The sequence below is a fragment of the Durio zibethinus genome, chromosome 14 (assembly GCF_047325235.1).
Source record: "Durio zibethinus cultivar Kanyao isolate XHJ-2024 chromosome 14, ASM4732523v1, whole genome shotgun sequence".
In the NCBI taxonomy this organism is placed as follows: domain Eukaryota; kingdom Viridiplantae; phylum Streptophyta; class Magnoliopsida; order Malvales; family Malvaceae; genus Durio; species Durio zibethinus.
Genome location: NC_143175.1, coordinates 422,627 through 436,239, shown reverse-complemented (window position 1 = coordinate 436,239; position 13,613 = coordinate 422,627). Strand labels below are relative to the sequence as shown.

The following is a 13,613-nucleotide window of genomic DNA, read 5'->3' as shown; positions in this document are numbered from 1 at the left end:
GCTCTGATAAGCTTAAAGATGAATCAAGGGGAACAACACCAAATATATAAAAAAAAGTGAGACAGCAAGACAACAACATAGTGTGTTTATTGTCGATCAAATGTAGAGAGAATCGTAAAACTCTACTTCAACCATATAAGAGATAAAATATAAGAGAAAAATGTTTCCGTCACAACATATAAGAGAAAACTGTTTATTGATGATTTCTTTCGTGATTCAGCATCTTCATTTGACATAACATATAAGAGAAAAACGTTCCTGTCAGATAGCACTGACAATGATTTGGATTCCTGCACCTGCCTCTTGGGCATTTTACCTTTTTCTTATGAAGGTAATATATGCATTTCTATTTCCATTTATACAATACAAGGAACACAAAGTCCTCTTAATTTGGTTCTTTGAATTTTTTTTTTCCAATGACTGGACTGTACAATAGTAAAAAAACATTTATATACATGTTAAGGATATTGGTCACACAAATACATATGATTTCACTTTCCAAACGAAAAAAAAAATTACAACTTTAGGTTGCCACGAAAACCATGCTCCTAGTCCTAACTCAAAATCTGCATCACGATCAAAATATTCATTATGATCCAGCAGGATGTGTTACTACAGATTTTCTCCAGAAACATCAAGTAATTAATACTGCCAAACATAACATAACAAATAAAAGGTAATACTAAACCATCTACCCACCTGAATTCTGGATATGAGGTTCTACAGAATTACTAGGGTCTTGAGATGAAGAAGCTTCCATATCGTGGTTTATCACTTCTCCCTCCCGACGCCAACCTGGTCCATCCATGTTTTCGAACAGGCAGATAAATTCTGGACCGCTTTGATTCTTTCTTGCATAGTCGATTCAATCGCGGGTCAGCATTCAGAAGCTTTCGGACATCGTGTTTTATAGCATCGGGGGCACATTTCACGATATGCCTGTTCACCAAGGTATTTGCATTAGCTAATAATGGAAAAAAGAGTAATTTAATAGATAATCTTCCAAGTTAAGCAAATTTTATATACCAATGGCGTTCAGCTTCTCTATTCGTGAAGTCCCCCGTTGTTGCCCATGTAGTCCTTCTTGTTACTGGATTAGTTCCATTTTCACAAAGGAACTTTGGGCATCCCTTCATCTTCAAAATTAACCTCACTATAAGTTATAAGTCAAATTCCAACAAACTAGACAAGTTTCAGACTCTAAAATGAATTCTAACCTTTATATCAATTCCTGGTTCTTCGCCCTTGTAAACTTTCATTTCCGAGATATCCCCCCACTTGAATTGGATCCGTTGTGTTCTTTGGCCTCGCTCTTCGATTTGCCACAGGAGGTTCTGCCAACCGAAGTGGATGTTGGCAGACAAGGACACCGTATCGCTGGCTTTTCTCTGCACATATTTCAGCCATATAATTAAAAAAAAAAATGTGATCATAAACTTACATTTCTTCATGTATCCTATCATGTATGTATTAACATAAATTTCATTATCAACTTTATTACCTTCCATGATCCAATTTCAATAGAAGAAAGTTCAAAACTCCGAGGAACCTCGGTGTTTTTAACTTTGTTTGACCTGACAATATCATTTCCCTTTGCCGGTAATGCTAAGATGACACTGCCGTTAGGTATTTCAAGAGTCGGCCTCCGAGTCTTCCTCATTGAACTCTCACCATTTGAAGAACTGTTTTCATTAATAGGCTCAGAACTCGAGCCTGTGGGAGGAGGAGTAGGGCCATCTTGGTGAACCTACAATAATAGGATAATATATGAGATAAATAAAAGTCACAATTAATTTTTTTTCTTCAAATGATTGAATTCAATACATAATGTCTAGTATATATGTACTTGATTAATCTTTATATATCAAGATAAAAGACATATATATATATATATATGAATAATAATATAGAGAATGAAAATAAAATAAATATATACCTGCTCTTGGGAATTATCCACAAGAAATGATCCTACAAATTCCATTTCCTCTTCAATTGTAGCAAAAGATCGTTCAGAATTTGTAAGATTGGAAACATGATTCTCTGTCCTGAACATTATCAAACTCTGTTCACGATGACTTTCTTCAAAATTCATGTGAAGTGAGTTTGCATATCCAGAGCTTGTAGGATTAGAAACATGATTTTCCATTCTGAGCATTACCAAATTCTGTTCGTGATGATTTTCTTCAAAATTCACGTGAAGTGAATTTGCATGTTCAAATAATGGTTGTTCGGAACTCAAAGAGTTAAAAACGTGATTGTCCATCTTAAATAGGTCACACACACACATATATATATATATTTATAATTATATTAATAGATTGTTTATAAAGTATAAATTACTGTTTAATTGAGTTACATGTTGACTTTTTGAATTATTTTAATTAGATCATTATGAAAAGATAGAGCTAATTTTACGAATAAGTAAATATCGGTTATTTTAACAAATCAATCACAGTAAACTTAGTTATAATAAAGCACAAAAAGAAATAAATTAATTGATTCTAATATATTCAAATATCTTTCAACACATGTGTGTATATTGATTGACAATTTTTTAATTCAATCATACTCTTAGCTTTTCAAAAAAACCAAAAAAAGAAAACCTCTATGATAAGAAAAAACCAAAGAAAAAAAAGATTAATGAATTTGAACATAAATTGAACCTTACTGATCAAACAAGGAGATGAATGAAATGATGAAGAAGTAGCACCAGGAATGAGGAGATAAAAAAAAAAAAAAGGCTTTTTTGAGAACTTTGATGGAGTATGAAGCTACACTAAAATCTAGGGGGCCTTTTTTTTTTTTTTTTTTCAGCTTGCTGCTTTCACAAGTAGCTATGTTTTGGTTGAATGGTGTGATTAGGTTTCATCAGGTAGATGTTTTATAATTATTTTCTAGGAATAGAAATAAGTAAAAGATTTGGAAATGTTGGATAAAAGAGGAAGGAAATCCATTTTCCAAATTCTTGTATGGAAAGTGCAACAACCAAGAATGGAAGGCATTGTCACTGTTGATGAGGCTGTGGTGTTTGTTTAATAGTTGCTGTCAAAATTTTAATTAAGGTAACGGATCTTATTTCCAAATGTTGGATAAATATTACATTAGGTTAAAATTTAAAGCACCAGCAGGAAACTTATAAACATGGATATTCAATTTATATGAAATCTTAAAAATATAAGATCACTCCATAAAATATGGATAGAGAAAATAAGATGGATATAATATTAATTATATTTTTACTATGCTTAGATTTTGATATTTTGAAAAAACAATTCCAAAATTTTAATACCTGAAAAACCGAACATTCCTTCATCATCTTTTGACCAATAAAATTTAATACAAAGATTTGGTTAAAGAATGTCTATAGACACGCACATAGTTATTTAAGTTATAAAAAGAACATCTCAAAAACTAAAACATTGATAGGGAAAACTAAATTCCTAGTTTTTTTTTTTTTTTTGACTTTTTTAATTTTAGTAACACAACAAATTAGATTAAACTTTCTTTGTTAGCTTTTAGAGCAATAACATTAAATAATATTAAATATAACTATTATAATCATTCACGTGCATAAAATCATCTAAGTTATTAAATTTTTAAAAATATAAATAATAATTAGTATAAATATATATTGTCCAAGATGTGTTAAAATGATTGATAAAGATGTATTACACTTGAACTTCGACTCAAATGATAAAGGTGAAATGAGCTTAAATAAAATTTTCAAGTAATATAATGATACTCCCCTTGTCCAAAAGAAAATTAGCAGTTTGTTAGCCAATGCTTTACCAATAAATCAGACACATGACTGTTGGCCGATATGTTTATTTCTAATAATGGACCCAACTAAAAATAAAATAAAGACAATAACCGAGCGGCATTTGCTGGAAACTGGAAAGCTTGCCACTTCTTTTCTCTTCTCCAAATCTTCGATATTTGTTGGTTTGTTGTGTTTGCTGAAAACCAGACCGCTGTGAAAATTTTGATGTAACACAATGGAAAATTGGGTTTTGAATGGAGCTCTCTAAAACATTGGCTGGCAATAAGAACCTAATTTCCCGTATTATTATCTTCCTATTGGAATGCCAAATTGAAAATCTGACTGTAGTCATCTACAAAGTGAACATCAAGACCTTTTCTTACATTTGGTGCAAGCTCATCATAATCACGTCTGTTAGCAGATGGGAATATGATGGTCTTCACTCCGCTCCTCCTTGCTGCTATTGTTTTCTCCTTCACCTAATGATTTGAAAAGTTGCTTTGGTAAAGCTTAAAGATGAATCAAGGAGAACAACACCAAGCATATAATAAAAGGTGAGACAGGAAGACAACAGCATAGTGTGTTTATTCACGATCAAATGTAGAGAGAATCATAAAACTCTATTTCAACCAGAGACCAGAGAGGAACCAGCATAATTATTTGACAGATCCACAGAATTATAATGCAGAGACCTTCCAATTTAGAGAAGAAGGAATTTTGCATAGCTTGATGATAACGATGATGTTATAACATATGACCTGAAAAAAGTTCTGTATGTTTAGCTTACCCCTCCAATTGGAAGAATCCTCCCTGTCAGAGTCACTTCCCCAGTCATAGCTAGATCCTTCCTAACTGGCTTCTTCATGGCAAGGGATAGCATGGAAGTGATCATGGTGCAACCAGCACTGGGCCCATCCTTTGGGGTGGCCCCAGCAGGAACATGGAGATGAAGCTTGGAATTGGCAAAGAAGGGGTTATCTGGTTCTTTCTCTACCAAAATGGCTCTAGCAAGTGTGTGAGCAATTTGTGCACTTTCTTTCATCACATCGCCAAGTTGACCAGTAAGATGAAGGGCCCCTTTCCCCTCTCCTTGCTCAACCTGAATTGTTTCAATGTACAAGGTGGAACCACCCATGGCAGTCCAAGCTAGACCCATCACAACTCCAACTGGAGTCTGATCATAGATGCGCTCCGCATGGAAGACCGGTTTCCCAACAAAATCAGCTAGGTTTGAGGTATCCACCAACACCTTCTTAACTGCCTTAGTTGCTTCTGTTTCCACAAGTTTCTTAGTGTCCATTGCATCCTGCAGGAGAAGTATTTTGAATGAGCAATTATAGGAATAAGCAATTGAATTACATTTGTCTCAAACTAAAGCAAGAAAGGCACAATATCCTAACAATTAGCACAACAAGATGAAGGTGCCATAGTTGTTTCTTTCTACAAATGTTAGAAGTCCCAAGTTCTTCATTCTACTTTAGAAGGAAAAAAGTTGTGAAAGATCAAAGGTAAGCATATTGTATTGCTAACTTGATAAGCTTCTTTTCGGAAAGCATGTTTTCCGAATTCCCAAACCACTTTTTCAAATGAATAACTTTTAAAATACCTTTGAATCCCTAGACTGGTCAATTGTCTGAACTGTTTCAAACTGAACAGAGGCTTCAGATGTATGTTCATGATTGCTATTCCCTACTGATTCAACATCAACACCAGTCTCATTTGCAGCCGCATGCTGATCAGTTTCATCAACAACTTCTGCTTTGGCATCAGCAGGTTGGACAACTTCCCCACTAATGAAAGATTCATTTGATGATCCTTCTCTCACAAGTCGAAGAGCAATCTGCCATACACCAACATTGTTTTAATCCATGTCCTAGATTCCATACAATTGCTAGAGATATATGACTGGAGAGAAAGAAAGCGTATGTGCATGCGAATACATGTGACTGTTTACTGCAATGCTTTATGAACATTTAAGTTTTTCTTCATCATCTTAAGATGGGTAGTTGAGCAAACCTTACGATAGATCTTTTCTATGTGCTTTTGAAGGTTTCGAACCCCCGCTTCTCGGCAGTAGTTTTCTATTAGGCCAAGAAGAGCTGCATCAGTTACCTCAACCTGGAAGAAACAGTTAGAAGAGAAGTCAAAATACTCTCCTTTTTTTTCAAAATATCTCCATAAAAAACAGAAATATAATCATAGTAAAATTGATTAAAAAAAAAAAAAAAACATAAAGGATTATTCCAACAAAGATAACATACTGTCAACAGATTGTGCAATTAATGTACTCTATTCCTAATAAGGATCGGAAAGAAAGGGAAGAGGGGAAAATCACCATACATCACATGTACTCGTGAGGTAATGTGCTATTTTAGACGACATTGGCATTACTAGCACAAACGATAATAACTTATTTCAGAACCCACCGCATACAAGGTATTCAAAGCTACCAACCATACTTCTATTACATGCATGAGAGAAGTGGATAATTTTTACAAAAAGCTCAAGTTGAATTCCATGTATGTTCCACCTTAGTGATTGGAAGCAGCAACTTTCAAATAGTTATTCTCCAATTTGAATCCTTATGCTTGTATGTTTACAAGATTGTGCGGCTGCTCATGCATGTGTAATCATGTATGTTGAGGGAAAAGAGGAAAAAAGAGAGCAGGCATTGAAGGGAAAGACCTGTTCAGGTTTGACACCACATGCTTCTCGTGCAGTTTTCTCCAGATAGTCTCTGGCAATGTGCATTTTCTCATCAGTGATATAACCAGCAATAGCAATTACCTCCATTCTGTCCAAGAGAGGATTTGGTATGTTGTCCACAACATTTGCTGTGCAAACAAACAGAACCTGCAACCAAATGCTCAAGATATGTGAGGCAAGAGGCATCAGGTTTCCCTCATAAATCTTACACAAATGCTTGAAAATGATCAAAAGAAAAAGTAAGCTAACATAGATCCTCCAAATCATAAACCAACATACCTTTGATAGGTCAATTGGGACATCAAGATAGTGGTCCAAAAAGTTAGCATTTTGCTCAGGATCAAGGAGCTCCAGCAAAGCACTTGCTGGATCACCAGAATGTCCCCTCCCCAGCTGCCATCATGTTAGAATTCAACTGGTCAGCCTTCAACAAATTCAAGAAGACTAAATAGTAGAAAGCCCATATCCAAGGAAGTAAGTGATGAGTGAATCACTCTAGAAACCCAGAAACATACTATCAATTCAAAGTTTTCAAACATTAGCTTTTAAGATACCTTGTCTATCTCATCAATTAGGACAAGAGGGTTTGCTGTCCCCACATTTTTTAGACACTGCACCATCTTTCCTGGCATAGCACCAATATAGGTTCGACGATGCCCCTGGATGTAAATTAGGATTTAACAACAGGGATCAATAGAATGATGTTGTCCGATGTTTACTGATCTTGATCAGAGCACAAGAAGGTGTGTAACTACCTTGATTTCTGCAACATCAGACAGTCCTCCAACAGAGAATCGAAAGAACTTGCGGTTCAAAGCACGGGCAATGGATCCGCCAATACTAGTTTTGCCTACTCCAGGTGGACCTGAGAGACAGATAATTTTACCTGCAACACATCACCAAAAGATCATGAATCAGCCTTTGCTGTTATTTTGAACTTAAAATAGATAGCCAGTTTATACAGCTTCAGCATTCACGCATTAATGTTGAAGCCCAGTGATGATTGGACTCGACAAGATTAATTGTAGGAAACTACATTTCAGAGTAAAAAGTCACCAACTCAAACCAGTAGGAGCCCACTACATCAACCCTATTCCTTACAAGAACATATCCAAGGCTATTTTATTAAAGAAATGAAGATAAAAGCCGAGGTTTCTTGAGATTTTGACTCATTGAACAGGAGCCTAAAACCATGTCAATTCTTACTGGGAGAAGAATAGATAAAAGTTACTTAACTGCAAAATTTGAAATGTTTGAGCAACCATACACAAAGAATAGGTTAACTATGTCAAGCAACATTTTATATATCAGAGCAGCCAAATATATTTATTCCCGCAGTTAGTTTGAGATTTCCTCTCATGGCAATCTGTTGTTTTAGATATTCAGGTACACGGTAGAGATTGATCAATGCCACTTCACTACTATGGAATACAAATGGAAAAGGTCAATTGTGGCTAAGTTTTTTTTAAGACAAACTTTTTCACAAACACGGTTTCTCCAAAGGCCTGGTAATTGTCTTTATTTAATTCTTGGCTGGGTTTTTATTGTTTTCCTTTTTGAGTTCAAGCTCTTCCAGTTTTATACTTCACATGAACAAGATTGTACTTCCTCAAGCATTTTTTAAGCTATTATGATTCTAATAAAAGGGGAATAAATTAACAGTCCAGATAATATGGTATCGCGGATGCCGGTCAGACAAAAACCAGTGTGACTGAAAAACATCAAACATCCAATTCAACTGCATTTTCAATACAAATCTATAAAAGAAAAGAAACTCGACCGACCTTGTGAAGTTCCTCTGAGTTTTCCAACGGCTATAAATTCCAATATTCTTTCCTTGACATCAGTTAATCCATAATGATCTTCATTAAGAATTGTTTGCGCCTGAATGACATCAAAGTTCTCATCACTGCATAGAGAAATGAAGAACAGTGGAGATGAGTACACACATGGAACTCTTAAATTTTGCTAAGTTGTTCCTTCCTTATTCTGCTCCGCATTCAAGTATAACTATTACAGGATTATAGATTAATATATAGAACTACTTGTGCCACAGTGAACAAAACCTGATATCAGAAATAACATCACAATCACTTGTATGTGAAAATCGGGAATCATTTAACAAATATATTTATATGATATCAATGCCGAATCATATTCAGACTTTGCCTAATGTAAGTCTTAACATGTATTTCTATGCAGGAGTAACTGAACCTGTAGTTTCCCCAAGGAAGAATCGTTAACCAATCCAGATAGTTACGAGTTACATTAAATTCACTAGAACTGGCCTCTAACAGCTGTAGTTTTGTTAGCTCCTCTTCTATAACTTGCAAGACATGAGGTGGGCATCTCTCCCTATTTGGTTCAAGTCTTTCCCTAAACTTTGCTGCAATAAAGGAACAGAGAAGTATAGCAAAGGTCACATAGATGATTAAAATAAACTAAAAATAACAATTCGACTAGCTATTTCATCCATCTCAAAACTGAAGTGGTTACCCGTTTAGACCTTGTAGGGGACCCATGGATACATCAATTCAGTAAAAGCAAGCACCCAGCAAGGTAAAAATTAACCATACAGGGAATAACCATGAGATTAATAGCAAGCAAAATTGCATCAACCAGAGTCTATAGTTTCAGAAGTATTGGACTTTTAGACTTCCAAATTACCCCTAATGACACAAACGGGTTTCAACAAGCAAGTCAAAAACAGATTTATTGACATTATTTTTTACAAGAGCTTGCTTGCAAATTCACTAATGTGTCTTCAACAACAAATTAGGTTGAAGAGGAACATCCATGCATGCAAATCACCATTTTGTAAAAGAAAGAGAGGAGAAGAGGAAAGGAAAAACTGGTTGGTAAGTACTATCTTCTGATTCTGCCAAAATAACATGAAACAGAACTAACCTGAAAGTGCAGTTTTGTCATCTGTTTCCAACCCAAGTTCCTGCACCAGAACAAATGAAATTCACTCTAATTTCTACAGAGGAGAAAGGTCCAAATAAAAAATAGAGAATTCAATGCACAGAAAAAAAAAAGATTATATGGGGTCACATTTGACCATACTTTATAAAGATAAATTGGTAAAAGCATTACCACCTAAGAAATACGTAATTAATAATAGAGTGGAATCAAATACCTTCTTTATTGCCTTAAGCTGCTCATTCAACAAGTATCGGCATTGTTCACCACTTAGCTTTTCCTCAATTGCTTTCGCAATTGATTCCTAAAAATAACCACCAAATGATTTAGACCTACTCCAAATCAGATGACAATGAAAAAGGTTTAAGTAATGTAGAGGTGCAATGAAATTTAATAGCATCAAGTACCTGAATCTTGCTGATTTCCATTTCTTTTTTTACTAATTCCAGTGTATGTTGTAAACGCTTATGCACCTAATGAGACAGTATAGCACAGTTTTAAGAGAGGAAGAACATGACTAGTACAGTCTCCAAATGTATAAAAACAAACAAATAGGTGCCAATGCCACCATTAGGTGTAGATAGCAGCATCACATAATTCACACAAAGAAGTGTGAGATTTGTGATATCCTCAAATGCAAAACAAACTAAACCAGAACTGGCTCTCAAAAATTAGCAATCAACAGTAAAATATATCCTAGCCACTCACATCCAACTCTTCAAGAACTTTCTGGCATTGCAATTTGTTTGCACCAGATATTGCAGCTCCAAAATCTGCTAACCTTGGAAAATTGAAATCACCTATATGCTGCACATATTGAGAAAGAAGGCAAAAAATGAAAAGATATCATAATTAATTCATGGAAGCTAATTGATCAAAACAACTAGTACATTCTGATAGAAATATGATGTACATATAACAATTTCTATCGCAAGCAATTGCCATGAAATTATGCTAACTCATTGTAATATTTAATACAATCATAGAATATTTGCTGAAGTATCTTGACAAATATATGATGAACATGTAATGTTAAACTAAATGGCGGCTCCACCTACTCTGAGGGAATATTGTGGGCAAAGTACAAATACGAGAAGAAGTTAGAAGCTCTAGAAAACATAAAGAGAAGATATAGAGCAACATAAAGAAAAACAAATCAAAATTTTGGAAGAAAGAATACACCTGACTATACGCTTGAACATGATCCCTCCAAAGAGAATTAATTTTCAAAACATCTCTTAGGGTTGATATAACCTCAAATGATGTTGCCTTTATGACATCATCATCCTTGTCATAAGGTTTTTCCTGCATGATTAAGACAACTTGGTGAATCAATAGATTAATAAACTATTGAATGCATACTTGAGATGAAAACAATAACATATAGTGATACAGACAACATACCTTGAGATGATCAACTTTGACTGTAAGGGGATCTTCACTGACCTGTACAGAAACCATCTTGTTTAAGTTCAGAAGGTTTTGCACTTAAAAAAGATTCCAAGTATGTGGGACAGAGATAATTTTTACACAAACACCAAATTGTCAAAGATTAAAATGATATATTTCACCATCTCTGTTATTCGAAGCCGCCTGTGACCAATAAGGATAACCTGGTCTCCTTGGATACTTGAGATCTGAAAACATTACATTATAGATACATATATCAGAGGACATGTTATATTGTTGCATATGTCTCTAACTGCCATTAAAAGTATTGCATTTAACACTAATCAAGATACAAAAAGATCTTATTTTACTATAAAAAAATTAAAAAAAGAAAAAAATTGATACCTGGGCAAGGGTGCCAACTTCATGAAGACGATTAAACAACTCCTTCCCTTTAATATCATATACACTTTTCTCTGTTTCAGAACTAGGACTGGACTCAGTCCCCAGTTCATCTTTGAGAAGGAAAGCACCAGCATATGGAGCTTGCCTTTTTTGGCTTTCTTGTAAAGCTGCTAACAACTTAGCATCCTGCACAAGAAAGCATATTGGTAAGAGATCCATTTACCTCAAGTAGTGCTAGCTACAAACTCAACAGGATATTATCACCAAAGTTAAGTAGTAGAATACAAAGCACAGTGTAGACATTTTTCTTGAGTTATAAAACCACGGTTTTTGCTCTAAAAAAGATCTAATCTATGAAATGGTTCCACCTCAAAGTTCAAGTCATATTAACTCGGTAATGCCACGGATAAATGTTGTCAAGACAAGATCTACAATCAAAATGATAAAAATTGCTCCAACAAGAGTTTAACTTTACATTTCATTAATATCATTAAACAATTAATGGGTGCATATAAACAACTTAAGTTGTATCATGCCAAGCTATGAACTGTAAGTCTGTAAGACACCTTAGAGTTCAACAATGTAGTTCATACTTTACAAACTATCACCCTAAGAAAAGAAACATGGGGAGAATTTCATATTCCATATAATTGGACATCATGCCATACCTTGACATAAATTGGCATGTAGAATCCTGGGAAAAGAGGTTTATGCGGCAAAGGTAATGCCAAAACCTGCAAACAGAAAAGATAAAGAATTCGTTAAACAAATGTGGAAGAGAACTAATACAGAGCTTTATATGAAAGCACGGTCCATAATTTCGACAGAGCCACCTCATTATACATGTTTTATTTATGTACAGTAAAAGAGTTTCACCAGAAATGTTATGAAAAGAACCAACTTTTACATAGTCAGTACCATGAAAACCCAATAAACATTGAGCAAATTTAACAATTTCAAATAGCAACAAATATAAAAAAACCAGATTTTTCTTTAAAAGCTTTTTTTTGTCCTCTCTTCTCCTTCATTTTCTCAGCAACTAAACAAACTCCCACCGCAAAAAGATTCATAATCTTTGAAACTAACTGTCGAATAATCCTCTGGCCTGGGGTAAGTCGGCACGATCGCCGACGATACTTTCGAGTCAGACCCATTGGACTCGGACTCGGACTCGGCTCCCTTCACCTCAACCTCAACCACTGGAAGGGACCCGGAACCCGACCCGGACCCATTGCTGGAATCAGAACAGAAGAAAGCCCTGAAGAGCAAGTTCGTAGAGCTCCTCCGAGTCAAGCCGGTAAGTCGACCCAATGCATGGAAGGCCGAATCGAAGTCGGGCTTCACTCGGAGGCTTGGAGTTGCTGTAGTGAGGCACTGGATACGAGAAGAGGAGGAGGAGGGTACGAGTTTCAGCATTGGAGGGGATTTAAAGGGATAGAAAAGGAACCCTATGTGACGGCGGTTGGTTAAAACGGCCGCCGGAGATGCTTCATTGGAGGAGAGGCTTGAAGGCAAAAGAAGGGCCTGGGGGAGGTTGCAGGTGGAGCCACTAAAGCCCTTCATAAGCCCTTGTATTTTGGGGTGAGTTAACCGCTTTGCACTTTTCTTGGGACATGATGTCCTAACTCCTATGAAAGTTTAGTACAACGTTCCACCGTTTTCTTGTTGCAGAAGACAAAAAGAACTTGTTGATGTTTCATTTACGTTGTTTCAAATTCAACTTTTGCAATTAGTGCTGTTAAGACAGACAAATTTACTAACTGCCAACTTGGTTCGGTTTGGTTTGTTGTTAAGGGAGACAAATTTGACTACTAAAAGCCTCAATAAAACCTGTTCTAGATGCCGTTTTTTTAACATTCCCTTGGACAAAATAAAAAAATGAGGATGCTGTTCTTGATCAGCAAGAAAGTTGCATCTTTTACAAATTTCATGAAAAACTCGTAAACATAATGATGAATTTGAGTATAAATCTATAGTTTTCTGACATAATCTTAGAAAAGTTTTTTAAATGATAATATAGTATCAGTATTTGATAAAGAAAACAAAGTTTGTCTTTGGGGGTGAGATTAACAAAGTTTCTCTATGGGCTTCACGGTGGCAACAATTCACAGTAACCTAAGAAAAATCTTTTAGCTTTGGACATGGTTTTGGTCCGATCTATATAGGTATATAAACCATTATCTTTTTTTTTTTTTTTGGTTCAAAAGAAGATAAATGTCTGTATAAAGAAGAAGGGAGATGATGAAATTAAAACTTAACGTCTACATATCTTTTTTAGAGCCTCTTAACCACTAAACCAATAGATAAAAGACATATAATAAACCATTATCCGATTCAAATAAATCAAACACAAAACTATATTTTGGTTCGAAATTTCATTTCCCAGATTAATACTAACACGCTTTTATATCTTGAATGGAAAAAGGCAAAG

The 13,613-nt window shown here is 35.1% G+C and overlaps 1 protein-coding gene across 1 annotated transcript; it reads right to left on the bottom strand.

Moving 5' to 3' along the window:
• Positions 1–3,705: 3,705 nt before the first annotated feature.
• Positions 3,706–13,284, bottom strand: LOC111294439 (lon protease homolog 1, mitochondrial-like). Its single transcript, XM_022887738.2, has 20 exons — positions 12,269–13,284; positions 11,851–11,916; positions 11,183–11,368; positions 10,960–11,025; positions 10,793–10,834; positions 10,571–10,693; positions 10,097–10,195; positions 9,796–9,861; positions 9,606–9,692; positions 9,374–9,413; positions 8,681–8,852; positions 8,251–8,375; positions 7,222–7,352; positions 7,021–7,125; positions 6,746–6,859; positions 6,446–6,613; positions 5,777–5,878; positions 5,367–5,600; positions 4,548–5,066; positions 3,706–4,239 (listed from the first exon to the last, which is right to left on the bottom strand). Exons 1-20 carry the CDS (start codon positions 12,743–12,745, stop codon positions 4,075–4,077), a joined length of 3,087 nt encoding a protein of 1,028 aa, XP_022743473.2. The 5' UTR covers positions 12,746–13,284; the 3' UTR covers positions 3,706–4,074.
• Between the last annotated feature and the right edge of the window lie 329 nt (positions 13,285–13,613).

Bases quoted from the DNA above. Each gene is read 5' to 3' on its own strand.
- LOC111294439 (XM_022887738.2), bottom strand. From the start codon at position 12,745: ATGAAGGGCTTTAGTGGCTCCACCTGCAACCTCCCCCAGGCCCTTCTT. The intron at 7,353-8,250 runs GTCGGTCGAGTT...GATGTGTTGCAG, and splicing joins ACTCAGAGGAACTTCACAAG to GTAAAATTATCTGTCTCTCA. The intron at 7,126-7,221 runs GTAGTTACACAC...ATTTACATCCAG, and splicing joins CTGATGTTGCAGAAATCAAG to GGGCATCGTCGAACCTATAT.